The following is a 27,706-nucleotide window of genomic DNA, read 5'->3' as shown; positions in this document are numbered from 1 at the left end:
ACGCTATAAACAAAAAAAGAGCCACAATTTTGAAAAAAAAAAAAATAATAATATTTTTCACATTCTGCTATATAACTATCTAAAAACAAAATGTAAAAATCAAAATTTTTTCATCCTTTTAGGCTAATTTGCATTCTTCTACATATTTTTGGTAAAATAAAATCACAATAAGCATATTTTGATTGGTTTGCACAAAAGTTATCACGTCTGCAAACTAGGGGAAAGATTTATGTCATTTTTATTTTATTTGATTTTTTTACTAGTAATGGCGGCGATCTGCGATTTTTAGCGGGACTGCGACATTGTGGCGGACAGTTTGGACCCCTAACTGACATTTTTGACACTTTTGGGGGGACCAGTGACATTACTACAGTAATCAGTGCTAAAAATTATGCACTGTTACTATAATAATGACATTGGAAGAGAAGGGGTTAACCTAGGGGTGATCAAAGGGTTAAGTGTGAGCCTAGGGGAGTGTTTACTAACTGTATGGGGGATGGGCTTGTAAAAGGACCACAGAGACCTGTGATCCTACATAGAAGGATCACAGGCACTCTGTAAACTTTTCAGAGAGAAGAACGGTCAGCTGTGTTTACAATGGCTGAATGTCCTTCTCTCTCAGCCAGGGGTGCCCGGCTGGGCGCGCTCGCCTCCCAGCACCACGCTGGTAGAGCTACGTCGTCTCATGCAGCCGAGCCAGCATGCCGCAGTAAAACTGCGGCGTGCGGTCGGCAAGTGGTTAATAGAAATAGTTTTGAATGCACACTGTGTGGGGCTGTCGAACAGTTTGCACCTCCAGGACCAAAATCAATAGACTTACCGTCCTTCCCTGGGCCTTGACCCCCTATTCCTACATCTTAGCATTTAATTCAACCCTAGGATATCTACATTTTGATACCTGTTTATCTTCTATGTCATATTGTATGCTAGAAGGAAATTTTTGCCTAACTGGAAATTGTAAACTTCCACTCCTTCCTTAAGCCTAGTATAGATGGGCCTAATGTTGGGCGGCAGCAGCCAGTTCAATAGAAACCAGCCGACATTTGGACCATGTTTACTGAAGCCAATCCGACAGAAGCTGGCTTCGGTCAATGGCGCATGACCAAAAAATGGTCTGCCGATCGACTCCATCAGCGCTCTCAGCCAATGGTCGGAATGTTCTGGCGGGGGGGGGCGTCCTCCTGTCAGAACAATTGAACAGCAGGGGAGATCGCTGTACTAACATTGCATGGTTAGTACGGCTGCTCCTCCGGAGCTGTCAGTTTTTTTATGTTTAGCCCTGCTAGGTTGGACGGAAAAAATAAAACTACTAGTGTGTATTAGGCTTTACCCGCTATTGCAGCAATTAACAGTTTCCTCCCACTTTACCAACTGACCTTCATGAGTAGAGGATGCCTGGCTAAATTTGAATAAACAATATGGTCTATTTGGACCACTCACTCACACCTTGCTGATTAGTTTGCTCTTTCTTTGGCCCCCATCTTAAAGTTTTGGCTATCACCATTCACCAACACAAATATTCTGATCATCCTCTGTTTTTCTTGCATTGTCCATTGTTCGCACAAAACCCAACAACACACGAAGATGTAACAAATCACTTTTATTCTTTGATATTATATTGTACAACTGAGAGAATATAATTTCTTATGTACACCGTATTGGATAGTCCTTTCTGACCTCCCATCCCATCTACCTTTATGCTATACTTTTTGTACATATTATTTTCTGCTTTTGAACTTTTTGTATCTTGAAAATCAATAAAAAAATAACTGATGAGCATTTCTATCATTTCCCCGCCTCTTACTCTGATACCCCAATCAATGCCTCCCAAACCCACATGCAGTTGCTTTCTCCCCTTTCCTATCTTGATAATTCCCCCCTGCATCATCAACCATAATCTCCCCTACACAAGGTCCTTGCTTGACGGCCATTCATTCAGTAACTCATCACTAGAACATTAAACAGAACTAAGCCCAACTCTATATTTCATTACATTACTATTCCTCTACATGGGTGCCATATTTCCAGGCCCTAATGAAGGCCTCTGTCTGTCAAACTCAAATACTCACAGTAAAAGCTATGTACTTATGTCCTAATGCTGCTTGTCCAATTAGGTTGTACTGATTGTTGCATGTCTTCATTTCAAGGCAACAGATCAAGTGTTACAAATATGTGGCAATGATAATGTGTACCTTGTTGCATGTAAATAGAAGCAACTCAAAAGTAGCACTTTGCTTTTATTCTGAACTTGCCAACATCATGTAACTTCCCAAGCACATTAAACATCTGGCTGTCTTGGTGACTTGCTTTGAGGATTGTACATGGGCTGGTTGAGTTCATTAAGCGTAATTCCAGGCATAATTCCTTCACTTGGGCAGCCCAGGTGCAGCATACAGCCTGTCATTGATATAAATGGCTGTGCGCAGCTGTAAACTGTATATGACAGTGCTAGAATAAACATGAGTACAATGTATAGGCGCATGCAAAAAATAGAAATGTACGCTACACCTGGCCTGCGTGGGTGGAGGATATACGCTGGGATCTATGCTTAATGGGCTCAATGTGCCCGTGTGAAAGAGCCCTTACGGGTTATAGAAAGGACCTTGCTGCTGGAGAGAACATGAGAACGCAAAGATTATAAAAAAGGGGTCCTTGGCATATTGTTCATCTGAATTCACTTTAGCACTTTGGCTAAAGTAAAAATTTGTCCCAAAAGTTTTAGGGGGAGTGGAGAAAGGTTAGAACCTCAATCAGGTTTTAGATCTGGTACCCCAGTTCAATTTACTAAGGAAATCTTAGGCAACATGGAGAGGTGATCCCACATCTTACAAGTGATGCTGTAACATTTTCAAGGACACTTTTCAGACACAAGGACAAAAAGCAGGAGGTTTATAGAACCATAAAGACCCGACTACTTCTGGGCACTTTTTGAGAATGGAAAGTTGTAGAACACCCAACAGAAGATGAGTACTATGCATGGCATTAAGGGAGAAATGGTAAATGACCTTCTAAGCAGCAGCGCTGTATCCAAACCTCTCAAATGACATTATGGCAGACATGCCTAGGAAACATTTAGCATAGTTCTGGAAGATGGCACTAAGAAATGTGTGATATTGTCACAAGGAGGACCTGCCATAGCACATTAATAATTGGAAGAGAAGAGATGTCAAGCACACTACTGTGGTCCACAGGGGCAACACCTATCTTAAATCAGAAGCAAAACAAGGAATTTCTTGCTGGTAGATACTTTATTCAGTAATTTTTACTAATATTTCAACACATTTCGGGGCATTTCAATCTCCTTTATCATGGCTTTAAAAAATTTGCAGACTTTAGGAAGATCCGAAGATTAGTGCCAGAGTCTGACCAAACCTCTAGAAGAGGCTGTGTTTCATGCAACAGAAGAACTGTAAAACAAAAAAATTATATCATAGCAAGCATGCCTATAGCAATTTTAGCCCAGTCCTGATTGTGATGTGTGGCAGAACTGTATAAATCTCAGGGACTAATAGGGAAATGCAGTAAAGGTTTTTACTATAAATCCCATGTAAGCTGAACATTCCTATGAATGGATAATAATGAACAGAGATCAGTAAACCAGTTCATATTAATTTGCAATATACAATAAAGATTAAAGGTAAGCAAAGTTAAACACTTTCTAATATAGAGTACAAATAAGACTATAAATGTACACAAATGCTACCCTCTGCACCCCCAATACACACATTTACACATCTTTACTTTGACAGCCTCCTACCTCTTCTTTGCATGATTGAATTCAGATGTAAACTGTCATCCTGTCCCCACCCTAACCTCTGATTGACAGCAATTTGTGGCCGATCGAAAGACTGGTAGACAGTAGACTCTCTTACGAGGTGATAACTAATCAGAAACAAAAGTAGGTGTTTCGGAGGAGAGGTGATACAACAAAGGCTTTACAGGAGCAGCAGTTGCAGGTCCAAAGACCTGGGGCACTCAGCAAGAGACGTGGAGAACATACCTCTGGTGTCAAGACATAAGGACACCAATGATAGGAAATGAGGGTGGTTCTGTCCATAGGGGGACACAAACAACAATAAGAACCCTTTGACGCTTTGTCTAGAACTCGTTATAAATATATACATTAGAAACTGGTAGTTTTGGCACCTTTGAAAAGTCTAAGAACAAAGTAGAAACAAGGCGAAAGTCTCACTCAAAGCCTATATGGGCAACTTGAGCTGGCAGAAAGTCATCTCATAAAAGCTGGATTGTGGAGGACCTCTTGGCTTTGGCATAGTAAAAGATTTTCATGGATTGAATTAAAGCCCAACTGATCTGTAGTCATAAATGAGCTAAATACACTTCAGGTGCATCAAACAAAAAGTGTGCAAGTTTTACAGTTTGTTTTTTTTTAAACAGCCACGAGTAGAAAGCCCGTCCCCTGCCAGAATGCTGCTGAAACGGACCATTGATCTCTTTATGAAAGCAGTAGTCTCTCTGCAAAGGTCTCCAATCAGCAGGGAGCATGCTGATTGTAGAAATACAGCTCTGACTCAGCAGGAGTGTGTTGGACCTCTGCAGAGAGAGCATTGCTTCCGCTTAAAGACTAATGCCCCGTACACACAGGTCGATAGTTGGCCGTGAATTTTTGGCCAACGTCCGATCGGCCGATTTTCGGCTTGTTAGTATGATGCTTCCGACAACCGACTCCGACTTTTCGGCCGAAAAAAATCTGGTGTGCAGGCTATAAAATGTTTGTTGGCCGTCACCACAATGGCCGATTTTCCGTCAGTCAGTACAGATTTCGGCAGACAAAAATCTGATGAGCAAGACTGGGCATGCTCAGAGATGAAAAAAACACACGGAAAGTAAACCATCACATGACATCACTTCTGAAGTAGATTTTTGTTGGCCGAGAAAATTCGTGTGCAGTCTAGAGCACATTTCAACCAACACAACAACACTGGACAAAAGTCGGCCGATAATCGTTGCGTGTGTACGAGGCATAAGGATCCCTCTTCGCAGCATGCTGGCAAGACACAGGATTTTCTACTTAGGATGTGGCTACTTTCCATAGAAAATTAACTGTATCACTTTGAACATCTGGACTTTGTTTAGCTTATTCAAACTTAAAGTTCCATGGGGCTTTAACAGTTTGCTAAATGATTTTACGTTTTCACTTCTTATGTGGAAATGCTCAGTTAGACTGGTTATTAGCAAAGTCTCACGTTTTCTCAGGTCAATGTTAAACACAGTCTATTTCCATATTAATGCTGAACTTTTGTTTAACACTACTGGATTCTTTGTCCATACTTAATTTCAGCTAGTGGTACTGTGCTTGTATGCCACTCAACCACAGGCCTTCCAAAAATATAGAATAATTACTATAATATTAATATTATTTACAGTGTATTTATCTTCTTCTATGAATGCTTTGGAGTCTTTCGTACCACAATTGTAAGAAAAGGCAATCCAGGGGTGTACAAGTAGAATGTATGGACTGGCTCAGTGATGATAGTGCTTTCTTGACGTGTACATTTTATGCAGAACGTCTCCACTGAACTGATAGGTCAGCTTCTTCTTGACTTTCCGTACTTCTCCAGTCTTGCCGTAATTGCGCAGGGCTCTTGCCATTTTCTGATAGGTCATCTTTTTACGGTTGCCTTTCTGAATACCCCAGCGGTGTGCTAGGGCCTCTTTGTGCTTGGAGGAGAACTGGAATGTTCCTTTCTCTTTATCTACCCACCAGATGCTCTCTTTCATGTCTCCGCTCTGAAGTAGCTCTAAAAGGAACTGGTATAATCGAATCTTTTTCTTACTGCCTGCAATCAAACAAGCAAAGAATTAGAGATATCTACATTTCTTAAATCAACTGTGAGCTATAAAATGTATTTCACCTTTAGGGAAATATGCTTGGAATCACTGTTAAGATATACAGTAAAACCTTGGTTTGAGAGTAACTTGGTTTGAGAGCGCTTTGCAAGACAAGCAAATTTTTAAAAAAATGTTTGACTTGATATACAAGTAGCGTCTCGTCACAACTGGGTATAAAAGAGAAGAGAGGCGCCTCTAAGTGTAGCAATATTGTTACATTTAACGAAGGTTCAATATTTAGCAGCTCACATGGTTGATGATTAAAACAGGCACATCTAAGTATGTAGGCATCCGGGGTGCTTTCCACATAGACCATCCTCCGCACTGCCATCTTCATCACACCCTTCCACGCTGCGCTCAAAAGTCTCGCTTTCAGATCACTCTACTGCAGGGTAGTATTCCCAATCACAATTGCAGACTGACATCGGTGAGAGCCAGTGGTTCAGAAGATGGTCTATGTGGACAGCTTTACCCCGGACGGCTGCATACTTAAATGTGCCTCTTTAATCATCAACCATGTGAGTTGCTAAATGTTGTACCTTCATTAAATGTCCCCATACTGCTACACTTAGAGGCGCCTCTCTTCTCTTTTATACTCTGTAGCTCCTGCTGGATTTTGCTTCTAATCCCCTTGTGGAGGCGCCATTTGTGGATGGACATTTTATGATGACACAACCTATCACACTGCTATAATCTTTGTATATAGACTATAAACTGAAAGACTCATGAATAAATAGTTGTGGAACGGATCATCTGAGTTTCCATTATTTCTTATGGGAAAATTCGCTTTGATATAAGAGTGCTTTGGATTACAAGCATGTTTCCGGAACTAATTATGCTCGTAATCCAAGGTTTTACTGTATATAATTTAGCAAAAATATAGCAATGTATGGCCAAAAGTGGACAGCCCTCCAACTGACTAAATTCAGGAGTTTTCTGTGAAGTTTGCACTTAATACTACAGCATACGAAGACATTTCAGACAATTCTATGCTTCCAACCTTGTGGCCTTTTCTGTTTCAGCATGACTGTACAAAAACCAAAATACATTTCCCAAAGTCCCATCCTGTAGATTCATGTGGGGGATATTTACTAAAACTGAAGTGTGCAAAATCTGGTGCAGTTCTGCATAGAAACCAATCAGCTTCCAGGTTTTATTGTCAAAGTGTAACTGAACAATCTAAAGTTAGAAGCTGATTGGCTACCATGCACAGCTGCATCAGTTTTTGCACTCTCTAGTTTTAGTAAATCTCCTCCATATGTGACACCTGAGGAAGTCCCCGGTGACTTCAAAACACAAAACTACCATAAACATCCTTGTTTAGACTCAAACCCTAAAAAAGTCATGAAAAAAAATGTTAGGCAGATTCATAAATGTATAAAACTCAACAGTTCCAATAATTGACTTTTGTAGGTCATAAAAGTAAGCCTCTAAAGCTGGAACTGGGACAATTCTAGTGCCGACACATTGGGGTTAACCTACTAAAACTGGAGAGTGCAAAATCTGCATAGAAACCAACCAGCTTCCAGTTATTTTTTTCAAAGGTTAATTGAACAAGCTGAAGTTAGAAGTTGATTGGCTACCATGCACAGCTGCACCAGATTTTTCATTCTCCAGTTTTAGTAAATCAATACCATTCTCTGTAACTCCCTTAGTCATGGGGAGGCAAGAATCTTCAAGTAGACCTTGGTAATGAGTGAAGAATGTTTGGAAATAATGGATGGCTCAATATCTGGATCTGTATATCCATTTATAAATCCATTCTTATGCATCTCCCATCATGACTTATGGGGCTTCCTTATCAACATATTACTGGTAACGTCTGGTATAGTAACACCATGATTTAAGGCGTAAGAGGTGGACCAGGATCTGTCAATACTTTAAGCTCCACTGTATGATTTATGTAGTGGTTTCAGTTAAACCTCCCTCATACCAGAGTAAATGAGTCCCATCCGCGTGATATAGACAAATGATGAAAAGAGTCCTTCATACAGGAGACTACATTGGTGCACCAATACTTGAATCCAACCAGGCATTCAAAAATATACTAGCCACACAAAGTCCCATAATCAGGCTGTGTCTGTACATATCATCTGAATAGTAGCAGAGTGGTGTGATAGAAAACATTTATACTTAACAGTTCCAGTCCATAGTAATGACTTCCAAAGCTGAGGCAGAGCAAAATAGGAAATGCCTGACCAGTGTTGCCGGGTCAGAATGACTGCATCAGAGGTATATGCTCTGTGTACAAAGCCAGCTCATAAAGACCTGGTTTGATAAGTCTGTTACGGAGGATCTGAAGTGTCCTGCACAAAGCCCTGAACTCTACCCTTTTGAACACATTAGGGATGAAAATTAACAGTGATTGTGATCCAGATCTTCTTATCCAACATCAGTACCTAGCCTTACATATGGTCACGTGGCTGAATGGGCACAAGTTTCAACAGATGCACTCTGGTGGAAAGCTTTCCCAGAAGAGTGAATGCTGTTATAGCTGTAAAGGAGGAGACAACTCCATGTTATTGCCCATGATCTTGCAATTCAGCATTATAGTGTATATCTACTTCTTACTTACATGCTGCAGTTGCTAAATTTCCTATCATCTGAATGCAGCGTTATTGCTATTCTGGTAATAAACACTTTTTGGGAAAGTTTTCATAGAACTGAACTCACAGAAGGCATCTCCACCTTCAAAGTACTGTATGTAATATTAAATCAGGAACAAACATGCAGTTAGTTTTCTACCTGAATTGACAAGGTTTACACTGAAAACTGTTAGAAATAAGTGAGGTGAGACCAAAAGCAGGACATTTAAAAAAAGCATATGTTCAGCATTTTCATTTGGCCTAAAATTATAGTGCCGACAGCCTAAGAGGAATGAAGGAATGAGGAATGAAGGATAGAACACATAGTTCTATTGTAAATCCTGAAGCAGTAGACTAGAAACTTGTTCTGTTTAAAAAAATTGACCTGAGTGGATTTACATGTAAACTAATCTAAATGGATAATCATCTGTTTACATTTGTTTCCCCATAGAATTGCATTGCTGTCTGTTTTTCATCCGTCAACGGATGGATGAGAAATGAACAGACAGAACACCTATGTGAAAGGTCCTTAAAGACCATGTATCAGCTGACGAAAAGCTTCTTATTTATTATCTTGCAGCCTTCCCATTAATAGCACTACATGAGACAGTGAAGAGAACAATGAGCCAGACTTAGGGAGGTCTCTTGTCATAGCACCATAGAATCATCTTCTTTTAATTTGTTGGCTTTAAACTAAAGGATATCTAAACCCAAGACCAATATTTTAATGCACTGCTCAAAAAAACTAAAGGAACACTTTGAAAACACATCAGATCTCAATAGGGAAAAATCTCATGCTGGATATCTATACTGGTATGGACTGGGTAATGTGTTAGGAACTAAAGGATGCCACATCATTTGATGGAAATGAAAATTATCAACCTACAGAGGGCTGAATTCAAAGACACCCCAAAAATCAAAGTGAAAAACTGATGCAGGCTAGTCCATTTTGCTGAAATTTCATTATAGCAACTCAAAATGGTACTCAGTAGTTTGTATGGCTCCCACATGATTGTATGCATGCCTGACAATGTCGGGGCATGCTCCTAATGAGACGACGGATGGTGTCCTGGGATATTTCCTCTCAGATCTGGACCAGGGCATCACTGAGCTCCTGAACAGACTAAGGTGCAACCTGGCAGCGTCGGATGGACCAAAACATAATGTCCCAGAGGTGTTCTATTGGATTTAGGTCAGGCAAGTGTGGGGGCCATTCAATGGTATCAATTCCTTCATCCTCCAGGAACTGGCTGCATACTCTAGCCACATGTGTCCGGGTATTGTAGTGCACTAGGAAGAACCCAGGACCCACTGCATCAGTGTAGGGTCTGACAATGGGTCCAAGGATTTCCTCCCAATACCTAATGGCAGTCAGGGTGCCGTTGTCCAGCTTGTAGAGGTCTGTGCGTCTCTTCATGGATATGCCTCCCTAGACCATCAGTGACCCACCAAACCGGTCATGCTGAACAATGTTCTACACGGCTTCTCCAGACCCTTTCATGTCTGTCACATGTGCTCAGGGTGAACGTGATCTCATCTGTAAAAAGCAGAGGGCGCCAGTGGCGGACCTGCCAATTCTGGTGTTCAATGGTAAATCCCAATCAAGCTCCACGGTGCTGGGCAGTGAGCACAGGGTCCACTAAAGAATGTCAGGCCCTCAGGCCACCCTCATGGAGTCTGTTTCTGATTGTATGGTCAGAGACATTCACATCATTGGCCTGCTGGAGGTCATTTTGTAGAGCTCTGGCAGTGCTCATCCTGTTCCTCCTTGCACAGTGGAGTAGATACCACTCCTGCTGATGGGTTAATGACCTTCTACGGCCCTGTCCAACTCTCCTGGTGTAACTGCCTGTCTCCTGGAATCTCCTCCATGCTCTTGAGACTGTGCTGGGAGACACAGCAATTCTTCTGGCAATTGCATGTATTTATGTGCAATCCTGGAGGAGTTGGATTGCCTGTGCAAACTCTATAGGGTCCAGGTATCGCCTTATGCTACCAGTATTGACACTGACCCTAGCCAAATGCAAAACCTAGTGAAAAACAATCAGAAAAGATAAGTAGAGAAAAAAATGTCAGTGGCCTTCACCTGTAAAACCATTCCTGTTTTGGGGGTTGTCCTATTGTTGCCCACCTAGTGCACCTGTTGTTAATTTAATTAACACCAAAGCAGCTGAAACTGATTAACAACCCCCTTTGCTACTTAACTGACCAGATCAATATCCCCGGAGTTAAATTGACTTGATGCTATACGCTGATAATAAAAAGTGTTCCTTTAATTTTTTTGAGCAGTGTATATTGCAGCTTACCAGTGCTCAGATATGGTAGCTTCATTATTTTTCATTTTCAACAAGTACAGAAAATACCTGTTGATCTTGCAAGAAATGCAGTGTCTTTGGCACTCTGTAAACAGAACTGAAAAAAAACAATCTTATCTTCCTTTCAAGCTATATCATCACTGACTGTGGAAACTTCACACTGGACCTCATGCAACTTGGATACTGTGCCTCTCCACTCTTCCTCCAGACTCTGGGTCCTTGATTTCCAAATGAAATGCAAAATTGTCCACAGTCAGGGATGATTTGAGGAGCCATGTCCTCTGCTGGTGTTGGGCCACTGTGTTCTATCAAGTCCAAAGTCAGCGCAGCCCTCTACCAGGAAATTCTAGAGCACTTCATGCTTCCCTCTGCTGACCAGCTTTATGGAGATGCTGATTTCATTTTCCAACAGGACTTGCCACCTGCCCACACTGCCAAAAGTAACAATACCTGGTTTAATGATCATGGTATCACTGTGCCTGGTTGGCCAGCAAACTCGCCTGACCTAAACCCCATAGAGAATCTGTGGGGTATTGTCAAGAGGAAGATGAGAGACACCAGACCCAACAATGCAGGCGAGCTGAATGCCGCTATCAAAGCAACCTGGGCTTCCATAACACCTCAGCAGTGCCACAGGCTGATCACCTCCATGCCACGCCGCATTGATGCAGTAATTCATGCAGAAGGAGCCCCAACCAAGCACTGAGTGCATACTATACTGTACATGGACATACTTTTCAGTAAGCCAACACTTCTCTATTAAAAATACTTTTTCTTATTGGTCTTATGTAATATTCAAATTTTCTGAGATACTGAGTTTTGGGTTTTCACTAGATGTAAGCCGTAATCATGAAAATTAAATGAAAGAAATGCTTGAAATATATCACTCAGTTTACAACGCATCTATATAAAATATATAAGCTTCACTGTTTGAATAGAAAATGAATTATAACTAAAATAAATTAACTTTTTGATGATATTCTAATTAAATGAGATGCACCTGTATACTACTAATTCCACTCCCACCATGTAATTAATAGAGAATGACCATTTTGTAGTCCAAAGCAGGAAAGCAGCCTAAGTGAGAACCATGACTCCCTCCCAGTGGCGTACCAATGGGGGGGCGGGGGTGCGGCCCGCCCCGGGTGCCACGCTCTGGGGGGGTGTCAGCCGGTGTCCTGCCAGTGTGTTCAGAGTCAGACAGATCCGGCAGTGTGAAGGCAGCTGCAGTGGCAGCTCCTTCAGTCCGTGCTGCTAGCGGGGGGGGGGGGGCGGAGCCGCGGCGGGAATAAGGGGGCGGAGCCGCGGCGGGAATAAGGGGGCGGAGCCTCGGCGGGAAGAAGGGGCGGAGCCTCGGTGGGAAGAAGGTGAGTGCCCATTGCCCAAGTGTGTGTGCTGGATCGGAGGGGGATGGGGAAGCTGCATATAGAGGAATTAATCTTTCTCTAATCTTCCTGCAGCTGCCTACAGAATAACTGATTCTCCTCCTCTCCCTCCTGCAGGAAGAATAGGGAAAGATCAATTCCTCTATATGCAGCTGCCCCATCCCCCTCCAATACAAGTTCTTTTGCTGACCCCCCCTTTTCTTTAGCCCCCCCCCCCATGCTCTTCAGCTCCCCACAGTGCTTTCTCCCGCCCCCCAAGTGCTCCCTGTCCCCCGCAGTGCTCTCCACCCCCCTGGTTTTCCCTGCCCACCCCCCAAGTGCTCCCTGTCCCCCGCAGTGCTCTCCACCCCCCTGGTTTTCCCTGCCCGCCCCCCAAGTGCTCCCTGTCCCCCGCAGTGCTCTCCACCCCCCTGGTTTTCCCTGCCCACCCCCCAAGTGCTCCCTGTCCCCCCCAGTGCTCTCCACCCCCCTGGTTTTCCCTGCCCACCCCCCAAGTGCTCCCTGTCCCCCGCAGTGCTCTCCACCCCCCTGGTTTTCCCTGCCCGCCCCCCAAGTGCTCCCTGTCCCCGCAGTGCTCTCCACCCCCTGGTTTTCCCTGCCCGCCCCCCAAGTGCTCCCTGTCCCCCCCAGTGCTCTCCACCCCCTGGTTTTCCCTGCCCGCCCCCCAAGTGCTCCCTGTCCCCCCCAGTGCTCCCCACCCCCCTGATTTTCCCTGCCCACCCCCTCCCCCCAAGTTCTCCCTGTCCCCCCAGTGCTCTCCACCCCCCTGATTTTCCCTGCCCACCCCCCCCAAGTGCTCCCTGCCCCCCCCCCCGTGCTCTCCACCCCCATGGTTTTCCCTGCTCGCCCCCCAAGTGCTCCCTGTCCCCCCCAGTGCTCTCCACCCCCTGCACCTTCCAACCCCCCTACAATGCTTTCCAAACCCCCTATTAATTCTCTACAGCCCCCCCCCCCCACCGTGCCCTTCAACTCCTCCAGTGCTCTCTGCTTCGTCTGTGCTCTCCGGCCCCCCTAGTGCTCTTCTATCTTCTATCATGTCCTCAGCCTCTGAGCATCTACTGTATCATGTCTGTAGTCTCTGACCATCTACTGTATCATGTCTGTAGTCTCTGACCATCTACTGTATCATGTCTGCAGTGTCTGACCATCTACTGTATCATGTCCTCAGTCTATGACCATCTCCTGTATCATGTCTGCAGTCTCTGACCATCTCCTGTATCATGTCTGCAGTCTCTGACCATCTCCTGTATCATGTCTGCAGTCTCTGACCATCTCCTGTATCATGTCTGCAGTCTCTGACCATCTCCTGTATCATGTCTGCAGTCTCTGACCATCTCCTGTATCATGTCTGTAGTCTCTGACCTTCTCCTGTATCATGTCTTCAGTCTTTGGCCATCTTCTGTATCATGTCTGCAGTCTCTGACCATCTCCTGTATCATGTCTGCAGTCTCTGGCAGTCTTCTGTATCATGTCTTCAGTCTCTGACCATCTCCTGTATCATGTCTGTAGTCTCTGGCAGTCTTCTGTATCATGTCTTCAGTCTCTGACCATCTCCTGTATCATGCCCTTAGTCTCTGACCATCTCCTGTATCATGTCTGTAGTCTCTGACCATCTCCTGTATCATGTCTGCAGTCTCTGAATATCTCCTTTAGCAAGTCTCCAATCTATTACTCAAACTTAAAGGGGCACTGTGATGGGGGGCTGTGAAATTTGTGCAAAAAATATATTCTTGAACACATTACAATTTTTTTGTGGGTGTTTTTACATTTTAAAGTTGGGGGGGGGGGGTGCCAGATATAGGATCCGCCCCGGGTGCCAAATGCTCTAGGTACGCCACTGCTCCCTCCATAGATACAGTGAAGTAAGTGAGGATAACCAATCAAGGACCGGAAGCGTGTTTTTTTCAGGATTACAGGTGAAAATAAAGAAAAAAGCCTAGCAATGAATGCTACCATCACATCTAAGAACTGATAAGCTGCAATATATTACATTTTTGTTTTTGAGTTTAGATACACCAATAAAACCTGAACTATGAATTCAGATTGTTTGACTGGTTATCATGGGTTGCTGTATCCAATTTCCTAATATACTTTCTAAATTTTCCACTTAAGCCCCGGAAGATTTTACCCCCTTCCTCACCAGGGGGTATTTTGCGATTCGGCACTGCGTGACTTTAACGGACAATTGCGCGGTCGTGCGACGCTGTGCCTAAACGAATTTGACGTCCTTTTTTTCCCACAAACAGAGCTTTCTTTTGGTGGTATTTGATCACCTGTGCGATTTTTTGATCATGCGCTATAATCAAAAAAAGAGCGACAATTTTGCAAAAATAACAATATTTTTCACATTTTTTTATATGAAATTTAATTTTTATATTATAAAAAATAAGCGTATTTTGATTGGTTTGCGCAAAAGTTATTGCATTTACTAACAAAGGGAAAGATTTTTGTCATTTTTGTTGTTTTTTTTTTGTTAACGAGTAATGACAGCGATCTGTGATTTTTTTTGCGGGACTGCGACATTGCGGCAGACAGATCGGACCCTTGACTGACATTTTTGACACTTTTGGGGTTACCAGTGACATTTCTACAGTAATCAGTGCTATACATATGCACTGTTACTGTAAAAATGACACTGGCAGTGAAGGGGTTAACTTTATTGGAGAGGGAGGGGTTAAGTGTGTCCCTAGGGGCGTGCTTCTAACTGTGCAGGGATGTGGCTGTGTGTGTAACAGCACAGATCAACGGTCCTACATAGCAGGACCGTTAGATCAGTGCTTTTACACAGGAGAGAATGACAGGCGGCTTTGTTTACATTAGCCGCCTGCCTGTCCCCCTTCACAGCGGACGATCGCGAGTGACATCGGGTCCGCCGGTCACACGCACGGAGATGTCCGTGAACGAGCCAAGGCGGGAGCGCGCCTCCGGCGGCGCGCGCCCGCCCGCTATTGGCTCCCAGGCTAGTGACGTAACGATACGTCACTTTGCCTGGCCGGGGCTGACCGCCGCAGTATATGTACTTGCGGCGGTCAGCAACGGGTTAATAGGATAGCGAAAGTGTTTTTTATTTTTAGTCTGTGTCCTGCTGGGGATTTCCCTTCACTTCATGTCCAGGAGACAAAGCAGGGAGAAAAAGGAGATCTGTTCAAAGTCAGGGGATATCCCATCTTGGATAGATGCCACCACAGGTTTTACAATTGCAGATTTTTACTCACTTTCTAATCCTGTGACAGCTCAAATATATTGGCTTTCCAGTCCCGTTCTGTACCAGAGACGATGGTCACTAAGACCAATTGAGTAAATCTACCCAGTGAGAACACAAATAGCAAAAAAAAATTCAGGTTTTTAACCCAGAAAATTATTAACATTATTTAAATTTTGAAAGTATTAAGGTTCTAACCCCATAATATTCTATTTTAAAAATTAAAAAAAAAAAAAAAACTTTATATACAGTTTCAATTCTGAAGAATAAAACTTCACCAGAAAGTGTTTTGGATCACCCTAATCAATTCCGCTGTACACCTCTATAAATCCTTTAACCAACTGCCCACAAAAATTCAGTAAAATCTAGGTGGTCAGCCATCACATATGAAAATCCTATTACTTTTTCTTTATCGGAAAAAAAACACAGTACTAATTTCTATTAGCAACAATTACTGATACTTATTTATTACAGGGCATACCTGGCTCTCCTAGAAGTGCCCCATAACCTGAGTCTCGCGGGTCTAGCTCTCCATCTGACACTTCCAGAGGGGGGCTTCGTCTTTCATGGTCATCATCCTCTGAGCTGGGTGGTGCTGGAGACTGGAACTGCACACATACACGAGGTACATAGGACACCTGCAAAAGACCATAATCATTTTAGAGGCATATTTAGGATACATCTGTTTATGGCCATCTGTATAATTAGGACCAGGTCTCTAGATAGTCCTAGACAGTCAGGGCCGGTGCTACCACTAGGCAAACTAGGCGGCCGCCTAGGGCGCACTGCCACCCCTAGGGCGCAGTCATGGCCAGTGCCCCATTCCTCTCCTGTCGCCTCCTCATCCCAAGGGGAGGTCACCTCTAGAGAGGGGGGTACTTTGTATATGAAGGGGTGTGCAGGGTTAAAGGTTGGCAGTGTGCAGGAAGGGGGTGTAGGGTTAAAGGGGGGCAGTATGTGCAGGAAGGGGGTGTAGCATTAAAGAAGGGCAGTGTGTGAAGGAAGGGGGAAGGGGCAGTGTGTACAAGAAGGGGTGTGTAGGGTTAAAGGGGGGGCACTTTGTATATGAAGGGATGTGTAGGGATAAGGGGGGCAGTGTGTAAATGAAGGGGGTGTAAGATTAAAGGGGGGCAATGTGTATATGAAGGGGGTGTAGGGTTAAAGGGGGGCAGTGTGTGCAGGAAGGGGGGTGTAGCATTAAAGAAGGGCAGTGTGTGCTCAGGCTTTGGCAGTTTTCTGAAGAAAATTAGAACACAGTTTTTTTTCGCTAAGGCTACATTCACATGTCAGCGTAGCAAACGCGGGCAGAATCACCGCGATTCTACCCGCGATCCGAAAATCATTGCAAAGCGCAGGACGCCTGTGCATTGCCTGTGATTTGCAATAGCACCCCAAAAGCTGTGTGATGTTGCCGCGATTTCCGCCTGCATGACGCCCAAAAAAGGTACAAGAGCTTCTTTGGGGCGTCATGCGTGCAGCAATTTTTTTTGCACAATGGTACCGCGATTCGGCAGGCGGAAATCGCGGCAACATCGCACAGCGTTTGGGGTGCTATTGCAAATCATAGGTAACGCACAGGCGTCCCGCGATTTGCAATGATTTCCGGATCTCTACGCTGACATGTGAATGGAGCCTAAGTTCATGGGCTCCATGCACCTCAACTGTGTGGATAGAAGAATCCCCCGCTCCCCCCTTGTGACATTGTATTCTGACAGCGGCATCTGTTGCTGTCAAAACACACTGATCATTGGCTGCAGCTGCTTACTCAATAGAGATTTTTCAAACTGTCACTTCTACAAAGGTCAATTAAACAGTCCCTGATGGACTCTCAAAATTTTGATCAGTGTATGGCCAGCTTTAGACTTGAGGCTCCAGTTACACTTATATGACTTGTCATGCGACTTTGGACATCAAAGTTGCATGATAAGTCACATCCCATTCTTTTCAATAGCACCCGTTTAAATTAAGGGGGACTTAAAGTCGCGGCGACTTTGAAAAGGAGCCTGCACTATTTTGGTGTGAATTTTTATGCGACTTTGGTCCAGAGAATGTAAAGTCAGATCAAAGTCGCACCAAAAGTTGCGTCAAAGTCGCGTTCCAAAGTTGCACTAGAAATCGTGTGACTTTGGAGATGGGCTGATGTGAATGGAGCCTTACACACCTTTTGTATTGAATGTAGATGACTTCAACTAAAAGTTCAGAAGGGCTTTAACTGGTTTTCATTAGTGAATTAATTCCATTTTTTTTACGTTCAAATCCCAGATAGCGAGAATAACTGTTGAATTGTAAGTCTTGTTAACGTGCTGCACATTTTCACTGGCAAGTTGTACACTTGCAGAGCACTTGAAGCACTAGTTCTAGTCAACACTTTTACAATTTGAAGCAAATTTGCGTGGCAAGTCTCTAGCAAGAGCAAAGTTGCAGTGGTGAGTCTACAGCAAGAGCTCTGCAAGTCACAGTGACCCCTGTGGTGGGATGACTATTGCACAGCATAGCTGAGCCAGAATTTGGCTTGCAGAATGCTTGCAAAGGAATTTGACCTGGAGTCAAGTCATGCAATGTGTATTTGCTGCAATTATGCAACAAACTTACACACTAATACACACTATAATCTAAAAAGGGATGCCCTGAAGAAGCCACGTGAGCGGAAGTGGCGTAACGCGTAGGGATGCCAAACCGGAAGTGACGTTGGAACGCGGAAGTGAGGACCGCGACCTTCCTTGCTGTTTGCCGAATGCGCATTGTGTATGCAATATATGTGAGTCTTTTTAATCCATTAAAATAAAGCAGTTTTATTTGGCAATATTGCACTATTTTGAGTTCTTTACCTTTGAGATCCGCTGACCATTGGGAAAGGATAGGAGGCTGATCCCCTTTAGACAGCTTGAAGACCATAAGTTTGTGACCAACACAGTAGGAGTGGAGAGGAGCCCCTGGAATTTTGTGATAAGGCGCATTCTCTAAGAGATTGAGGTGAGCGACTAGCACACCCAGAGGGGCCCGCATGAGAGAAGAAGCACCCCACATGTTTTTCACATGGTGTTAGGTGGAGGGTTAACACCTGTTTGAAATACCCTTTAATTGGATATATCATTGGACTATTTATTTATTATTTATTTGTTTCACCTATAAATGATCTGGGTCACCTGCGGCACTGGTATAGTTGACTAAGTGATCCTATGCACATTCATTTCATGCACTAAGCACTTTTACCTGTCACTATATTTTTTTAGCCTTTTTAGATTATAGTGTGTATTTATCTTGATTATCTATTTATATTTATATTATAAATTACATTAATTCACTGTTCACTTGATGTTTTATATGGAGATTTGAGGATTTATTTATTGTATTTATTTATTTATGGAGTGTTTACACTGATATATTTGTTGGATTTATAGGATACACACCCCGATACATTTTCCCATAATTCCCTCATTCGTTGAGGGAGTATAATTTATTTTATTTTTTGCACACTAGCACATATGCACTTTTTAAGTTTATTGAATATTCATTACCAACCATAACAACCCCCAGAAGCGCAGTATCCCCCACCCCTATTATCAGCACTTTTTCTGAATGGTTTTCAGTATCGATCTATGCAGCATCTGGGATAGGTTGTTTTAAATTGCACAAATTCCCCCAGACAGCGCGTGACTCTCCCCAATATTTTCCTATGCAACAAACTTGTGAAGCCTGGCAAGTCTGGCAAGAGCTTAGGAAGTCATTTACAAACTTGTAGCTCAAATGCTTACTATTTGGGTTGGGCTTTAAAATGTGATTGCCTATTGCACGCAATGATTGCAGATTGCTCTGCCTAATGAGCCCTATGAAGCAGTTACCTGGTGTGTCAACTGGAGGTGTGGATGTGATGCAGTCAGTCCAGGCTCCAGGACGTGCATTTGTTCCAGTTCCATGTGTCTGTACAATTGCTGCAGTTGTGGCTGTTGTACGCTCTGTAGCTCTGTGAGTTGTGAGTCGGGGAATCCATCAAGTTCGCCATGCAGGTGAGAAGTTATTGGATATTCCCAATAATGCTCTAAAAAGGAAACTAATGAAGGGTTAGTACTTGTTCAGTATCTAAAAAAAAATGTCCTCTAGATAAGAGTTGAACAACAAGAGATGTGACATAATGGATAATATCACCATAGATTGCTTAATTTTATTATCACCTTTAAGCCAAGCTGGTTATCTTTCGCCACAGATTTGAAAAAAGATTTTCTCATTTGAAATAGAGGCATGAAATTTCTGTGAGAAATTCAGAAACTCTGTCCCTTTCACATCTCCCCTGTCTTAAATGGAAAAGAGTTCCATTGTGCCTATTGATATTTCAGTATTAAAGTGTATCTAAACCCAAAAAACAAAAATGTAATACACTGTAGCTTACGGGTTCTTAAATTTGATGGTGGCACTGGTTTTCTTTTCCTTTATTTTCCCCTGGTGATCCTGCTTGTAGCACACTTCCTGTCTTAAGGTAACAGCATTTTGTATATGAAGAAACTGTATTATCACTGTGGAACAGTGGTCTCCAAACTGTTGCCCATGGGCCCTTTGATTGCCTTTATCTGGCCCTTGGGACATTTGTCCTCCCACTGATATATGGCACTATTCCTCTCACTGACACCAACAATGAGGCACTATTCCCATTGGTGACACCAAAAGTGAGGCAGTATTACTTCCACTGACACCAGCAATGGAGCATTATTCCTTCCACTGACACCAACACCGACATCATCGATGGAGCACTTTTCCTCCCACCAAGAAAAACAATTGGGCACTATTCCTTCCACTAAAAACAACAATGGGATACTATTCCTCCCAATAAAACCAATGATATGCCACTATTTCTCCTCCTAAAGACCATAGACACTATGTCAATTTTTTCCTCCCACTGACGCAGGGGCATTGTTAGGGTGCTGGTGGTAACCTGACGGCAGAGGTAGGCCCCGATGTTCGCTAGAGGGCGGAGCTTGGACGGGAACCCCCAAGGTAAGTGACACAGGCTAGCCTGAGGTGCGGAATCTAAGTATCCACCAGTTTTCGCCAGAGCCGCTGGTGGTGAGGATGGACTTCGCTGCGTGTGGATACCAGGTCGCGGTCCTCAGGGTCGTCCCACCAAGGGAGAACCGGTCAAGGTCCGAAGGCAAATAAACAGACAAGGAAGATCCGAGAGAATGGTCAAACAAGCTGGGGTCAGGACGGGCAGCAGACAAGCGGAGTCAGGGACAAGCCAAAAGGCCAACAGGAAATCAGCAGGAAACAGGTCACAGGTTCAGGAACAACGGCAAGAGCTGTAGACAAGATAGCAAAGTGCAACTGCACCAGCTGCCTTTAAATAGGCCTTTTTTGGCGCCAAAACGTCTGGGTCAATGCGTGCAAATGTGAGAACGCATAACGTGCGCATTGGCTAATTCACGCATGCGCGTTAGCCAATTATCGGTTTCCGAACGTGAGCTAATTCACGCAAGCGTATTAGCCAATTAGCGGTTTCTAACAAACGGTTTCTAACAAACGGTTTCTAACAGGCATTTTCTCCTCCCACTGACGACAGTCTGGCCCCCCTAAAGTCTGAAGGACAATAAACTGGCTGTTTGTTTAGAAGGTTTGGAGACCCCTGCTGTAGAACAAGAAGTATATTAGGACTTTAGAACATCTTCTACTTCCTCGTTTTCATAAAAAGAACGCATGCAGTTTTAACCACCCTCCATCGGGAAGATATTCACATTTCCTGTGGCCCCTATGTTCCCATGGCTCTCCATTTTCACTGTTTAAGAAAAGGTTCTTTATTCCTCATTGGAGGAGGATGTAGGCTTATAAAGGGGGTGGAGAACACCAAGCCAGAATGCAGGTGGGTAGATTTCCTTGTAGGTGTTTCTGAGAGACACAAAAAGATAAACTACTACTTTTTGGGTCAGCATAAAATGTATCAGCGCAAACAAATTTTTATGTTATACCAGGGGTCCGGAATGTGGCAAGTGGAAGTCGAAAATGCCCCAACGGTGAGTAAACAATGACTCAGTGTATCAGTGGAATGGTGATTTATTGTTGGCTTCAGTAGGAAGAATAGTGCCACATTGTCAGGGACATTCCGGTAATAGGCAGATGCGTACAAAGATTCGCCAAATGCGAATGCCTATGCACATGCGTGCGCGTTACCCGTTTTAGCATTGGCGCCTAAATGCCATATATAAGGGCAGCAGATGCACTTGTGCAGTGCTGTCTGATCTGCAGCTTTACCTGAGTTCTGTTCCTGTGCCTGTATTTGATTCCTGTACTGACCCGGCTGGTCAGTCCATGTTTGCTTATCTCCAGTCCTGCCCCCGGCTTGCCTAGACTCTGATATACCTGCTTTTCTGCCTGATATCCTGCTGCCAACCTCTGCCTGTACACCGACTATTCTCTGCGGGCTGCTTACACCGTATCTGATTATCTGTGACCAATCCTGCTTGTCTGACCCTGCTCCAGTCTTTTGCCTATCCTGCTTCGTCCTGTGCCTGGTGACACTGTCCTGCATCCACTGTGCATCTGCACCGCTCAGCAATCCAGTCCTGTCCAGTGACTCATCGGCCACTCATCTCGGCTGCCAATGGTAGACCAGCGCAGGCACTCATACTCCACTGCGCTCCCGCATCCACTGTTGCAACTCCAGTGGTGCCTGAGCCAGGGCTGTACGAGAGGTCTCCCTCTGCATGTCAGGCTCTGCTTCAAGGTATGTGACACACATATCAGTGGGAGGAATAGTGCTTTGTATCAGTGGGAGGAATAGTGCTTCGTATCAGTGGGAGGAATTGTGCTTTGTATCAGTGGGAGGAATAGTGCTTCGTATCAGTGGGAGGAATTGTGCTTTGTATCAGTGGGAGAAATTGTGCTTTGTATCAGTGGGAGGAATAGTGCATCATATCAGTGGGAGGAATAGTGCTTCGTATCAGTGGGAGGAATCGTACTTTGTATCAGTGGGAGGAATAGTGCTTTGTATCAGTGGGAAGAATAGTACTTTGTATCAGTGGGAAGAATAGTACTTTGTGTCAGTGGGAGGAATAGTACTTTGTATCAGTGGGAAGAATAGTACTTTGTGTCAGTGGGAGGAATAGTACTTTGTGTCAGTGGGAGGAATAGTACTTCGTATGGATGTGAGGAATAGTGCTTTGTATCAGTGGGAGGAATAGTGCTTTGTATCAGTGGGAGGAATAGTGCTTTGTATCTGTGGGAGGAATAGTACTTCGTATGGATGTGAGGAATAGTGCTTTGTATCAGTGGGAGGAATAGTGCTTTGTATCAGTGGGAGGAATAGTACTTTGTATCAGTGGGAGGAATAGTGCTCAGTATCAGTGGGAGGAATAGTGCTTTGTATCCGTGGGAGGAATAGTGCTTCGTATCAGTGGGCAAAATAGTGCTTCATATCAGGGGGAGAAATAGTACTTTGTATCAGTGGGAGGAATAGTGCTTTGTATCAGGGGGAGGAATAGTGCTTCGTATCAGTGGGAGGAATTGTGCTTTGTATCAGTGGGAGAAATTGTGCTTTGTATCAGTGGGAGGAATAGTGCATCATATCAGTGGGAGGAATAGTGCTTCGTATCAGTGGGAGGAATCGTACTTTGTATCAGTGGGAGGAATAGTGCTTTGTATCAGTGGGAAGAATAGTACTTTGTGTCAGTGGGAGGAATAGTACTTTGTATCAGTGGGAAGAATAGTACTTTGTGTCAGTGGGAGGAATAGTACTTTGTGTCAGTGGGAGGAATAGTACTTCGTATGGATGTGAGGAATAGTGCTTTGTATCAGTGGGAGGAATAGTGTTTTGTATCAGTGGGAGGAATAGTGCTTTGTATCAGTGGGAGGAATAGTGCTCAGTATCAGTGGGAGGAATAGTGCTTTGTATCCGTGGGAGGAATAGTGCTTCGTATCAGTGGGCAAAATAGTGCTTCATATCAGGGGGAGAAATAGTATTTTGTATCAGTGGGAGGAATAGTGCTTTGTATCAGGGGGAGGAATAGTGCTTCGTATCAGTGGGAGGAATAGTGCTTTGTATCAGTGGGAGGAATGGTGCTTTGTATCAGTGGGAAGAATAGTACTTCGTGTCAGTGGGAGGAATAGTGCTTTGTATCAGTGGGAGGAATAGTACTTCGTATGGATGTGAGGAATAGTGCTTCATATCAGTGGGAGGAATAGTGCTTCGTATCAGTGGGAGGAATAGTACTTCCTATCAGTGGGAGGAATAGTGCTTTGTATCAGTTGGAGGAATAGTGCTTTGTATCAGTTGGAGGAATAGTGCTTTGTATCAGTGGGAGGAATTGTGCTTTGTATCAGTGGGAGGAATAGTGCTTCGTATCAGTGGGAGGAATAGTGCTTCGTATCAGTGGGAGGAATAGTGCTTCGTATCAGTGGGAGGAATAGTGCTTCGTATCAGTGGGAGGAATAGTGCTCCGTATCACTGGGAGGAATTGTGCTTCATATCAGTGGGAGGAATAGTGTTTTGTATCAGTGGGAGGAATAGTGCTTTGTATCAGTGGCAGGAATAGTGCTTCGTATCAGTGGGCAAAATAGTGCTTTGTATCAGTGGGAGGAATAGTGCTTCGTATCACTGGGAGGAATTGTGCTTTATATCAGTGGGAGGAATAGTACTTCGTATCAGTGGGAGGAATAGTGCTTCGTATCAGTGGGAGGATTAGTACTTCGTATCAGTGGGAGGAATAGTACTTCGTATCAGTGGAAGGAATAGTGCTTTGTATCAGTGGGAGGAATAGTGCTCCGTATCAGTGGGAGGAATTGTGCTTTGTATCAGTGGGAGGAATAGTGCTCCGTATCAGTGGGAGGAATAGTGCTTCATATCAGTGGGAGGAATTGTGCTTCGTATCAGTGGGAGGAATAGTGCTTCGTATCAGTGGGAGGAATAGTGCTTCATATCAGTGGGAGGAATTGTGCTTCGTATCAGTGGGAGGAATTGTGCTCCGTATCAGTGGGAGGAATTGTGCTTTGTATCAGTGGGAGGAATAGTGCTCCGTATCAGTGGGAGGAATTGTGCTTTGTATCAGTGGGAGGAATAGTGCTCCGTATCAGTGGGAGGAATTGTGCTCCGTATCAGTGGGAGGAATTGTGCTCCGTATCAGTGGGAGGAATAGTGTTATGTATCAGTGGGAGGAATAGTGCTTCGTATCAGTGGGCAAAATAGTGCTTCGTATCAGTGGGAGGAATAGTGCTTCGTATCAGTGGGAGGAATAGTGCTTTGTATCAGTGGGAGGAATAGTACTTCGTATGGATGTGAGGAATAGTGCTTCATATCAGTGGGAGGAATAGTACTTCGTGTCAGTGGGATTAATAGTACTTTGTGTCAGTGGGAGGAATAGTGCTTTGTATCAGTGGGAGGAATAGTGCTTTGTATCAGTGGGAGGAATAGTACTTCGTATGGATGTGAGCAGTGTTGGGGTAGTTACTCAAAAAATGTAACTAGTTACTAGTTACTTCTGTAAATTGTAATGAGATTACTTTACTAGTTACTGCATTTGAAAAGTAACTTCACTACTTATTACTTTACTTTCCTCTTTCTTAATTGACCGTGTAGAAGAAGATACATGACACACTTTCTGCATAGAGTTTATTGTATAAACACAGGCTTTGGGAAACATGAGAACAAAACCTGAAAAAACAGAATAAAACATCAAGTGCAACAAAAATTCATAAACTTCATCCCTCTCTATTCTTCGAAATAACGATTGTATCGCACGGCTTGGGTAACGCAGGAAAGCGCGTTCCTATAGCCTAGTAAAGTAGTGTAGTTACTTCCTATAGCCTAGTAAAGTAGTGTAGTTACCAATATTAGTATTGTAACTAGTTACTTTACTTAGTTACCAAAAAAAGTAATGTAGTTACTGTAATTAGTTACTTTGTAACTAGTTACCCCCAACACTGGATGTGAGGAATAGTGCTTCGTATCAGTGGGAGGAAAAGTGCTTCGTATCAGTGGGAGGAATAGTACTTCGTATGGATGTGAGGAATAGTGCTTCATATCAGTGGGAGGAATAGTGCTTTGTATCAGTGGGAGGAATAGTGCTTTGTATCAGTGGGAGGAATAGTGCTTTGTATCAGTGGGAGGAATAGTGCTTTGTATCAGTGGGAGGAATAGTGCTTCGTATGGATGTGAGGAATAGTGCTTTGTATCAGTGGGAGGAATAGTGCTTTGTATCAGTGGGAGGAATAGTGCTTCATATCAGTGGGAGGAATAGTGCTTCATATCAGTGGGAGGAATAGTGCTCAGTATCAGTGGGAGGAATAGTGCTTCGTATCAGTGGGAGGAATAGTGCTTCATATCAGTGGGAGGAATAATGCCCCAAGGACCAGATAAAGGCAAGCAAAGGGCCACATCTGGCACACGGGCCGCAGCTTCAAGATCACTGCGTTATACGATGGTCACACTCAAAAATACATAAACTAAAAAAACTGTGACTTACTACTCCTAATCTTGACATAACCACCAAACCTAACAGAAATCCCAACTTCTACGCCTAACCTCATTCTAATTCAGAAGCTAACCCTTAACTTCAACCCACACCCTAAGTTTTACCCTTAACATCATCCTAAAGAAGAACTGAATACTGGAAGCAGTGCCCAAAAAAAGCCAGGCAGAGTGCAAGTCACTTGAAGTCTTCTTCAAGTCATTTGTCTTCTGGCAATACCAGCAACAAAAGTCTTCTTGGAGCAGGTCATGAATGTGAACTTACCCCCAAAGGCTTCCATTGACTAAGCAAGCCTGTTCCCTGCCAGCATGCCGCAGAGAAGAATGCTTGCTCTCTGTGGAAGCAGAGGTCTCTCTGCAGAGGTCTGAAACACCTTTGGCTAAGTCAGAGATAGAAATCTTCAGTCAGCCAGTGTGCCTAGGGATATGTGTATTTTGTTTAAAAGTACATTTTCCCTTTAAATAATAAATCTTATTCTTAAATGGTACTGAACCCAAAAAGTTAACTCTTAACTTCAATTCCCTAATGTTAACCATAAGAGCCCATTCACACTGCCGCGACTTGTCAGGCGACTTGTCAGCCTGACAAGTCGCGGTCGGTCGCGGTCCTTTGAGTAGTACAGGACCCATTCTAATAGGAGCGACACAAGTCGCTCCGACTTAGAAAAAGAGTCCTGTACTACTTTGGGGCGACCTCGGAGCGACTTGCATAGACTTCCATTATGTGAAGTCCCTGCAAGTCGCGCCGAAGTCGCGGTGCACATCGGTGCATGCGACTTCACAGGTCGCCCCCCCCCCCCGAAGTCGTGTCACCTCAGTGTGAACCGGCTCCAAACCTTAGTAGATTTGTTGGCACTAACCTAAAACTTCAGTCAAAATGTATGCTATTTTGGAGGTTATACTGTTTTATCACAGCAATAAATAATATCACAAAAGATACTTGTGGCAACAATTCCACCTTGGAGAAAATTCAAACAATTAAGGCTTTTTCGTTGATTTACAACTTTCCAAATTATCAGCACAAAAACACCTGAACGGAATTAAAATAATCTGCATAAAAGTTATTGCACATTTTAAGTTAGGCATAATATGATGGTATGAGGGGTTCACGTGTCCCATTCCATCTAAGCAATAAAGTGTGGAAGTATCTAATAGTTACCGTGGCTCTCATTGTCACTGAGATAGGGGTAGTATTCATGGTGGGCACGCAAACTCTCTGGATCATAGGTGACCAGCTCTTCTGGGTGAGCCTGCAAGAAAGAAGATACATAACTGAATACAGATTTCTCATTACAGAAAGACATCTTCTCCTTATATAATACTTTTTTTATTGGTTGCATGTAAAAGAATGTAACCACTCAAGTAATCCAATGCAAGTGTAAATGGGCATTAGGAAGTTCTGAACACAATCTGCTGCCACATTTGTATGGGTGCAGTTGTGACAGATGCTATGTCGCAGTTTGCCCACAGTGGCTATTTGTGTGTACCATTTGAATACTGGTGAGGGGACGCACTGGACAGCTTTGCTGCCATTGTGGCATTTACTGGGAGTCCAATGCATGCCCTGAGTGGTGGGCTCCCCCCCAGGCCTTCCTGCCTTAAGATTGCAGATAATACTGGGGTGCCATGAAGTGGCCCTGCAGATTACGCATGTACTGTATTTTCTGGCGTATAAGACTACTTTTGAACCTCAAAAAAATCCCCCAAAAATGGGGGGTCGTCTTATACGCCGAGTATAATATCTCCAAGGTAACCGAAGTATAAGTATTACTGGTAGATGAAAATTAGGGGGGTCGTCTTATACGCCCAGTCGTCTTATACTCCGGAAAATACGGTATGTACAAATCAGTGCTCATAAGGGAAAGAGACGGAGAACAGCACCCTGAAGGAGCGAGAGAATGTCGCTTACTACGGCCAAA

The 27,706-nt window shown here is 43.8% G+C and overlaps 1 protein-coding gene across 4 annotated transcripts in view; it reads right to left on the bottom strand.

The window, feature by feature from the left end:
* Positions 1–5,152: 5,152 nt before the first annotated feature.
* SPI1 (Spi-1 proto-oncogene) overlaps positions 5,153–27,706 on the bottom strand; it is a 104,500-nt gene continuing 81,946 nt past the window's right edge. For 2 of the 4 annotated variants that reach the window (XM_082270801.1, XM_082270799.1), the window contains exons 2-5: positions 26,947–27,037; positions 19,183–19,379; positions 15,822–15,978; positions 5,153–5,801 (exon numbers count right to left, since the gene is read on the bottom strand). In XM_082270801.1, the coding sequence (XP_082126927.1) occupies positions 5,485–5,801; positions 15,822–15,978; positions 19,183–19,379; positions 26,947–27,037 (762 nt within the window). In that variant the 3' untranslated portion in view covers positions 5,153–5,484. Of the gene's footprint in view, positions 5,802–15,821; positions 15,979–19,182; positions 19,392–26,946; positions 27,038–27,706 lie in introns of all 4 variants that reach the window. The other 2 variants (XM_082270800.1, XM_082270798.1) reach the window with 1 other exon arrangement.

This window comes from Pelophylax lessonae (genome assembly GCF_965119305.1).
Source record: "Pelophylax lessonae genome assembly, chromosome: 10".
NCBI classification, from domain to species: Eukaryota; Metazoa; Chordata; class Amphibia; order Anura; family Ranidae; genus Pelophylax; species Pelophylax lessonae.
This window is presented reverse-complemented; position numbering and strand designations above follow the sequence as displayed.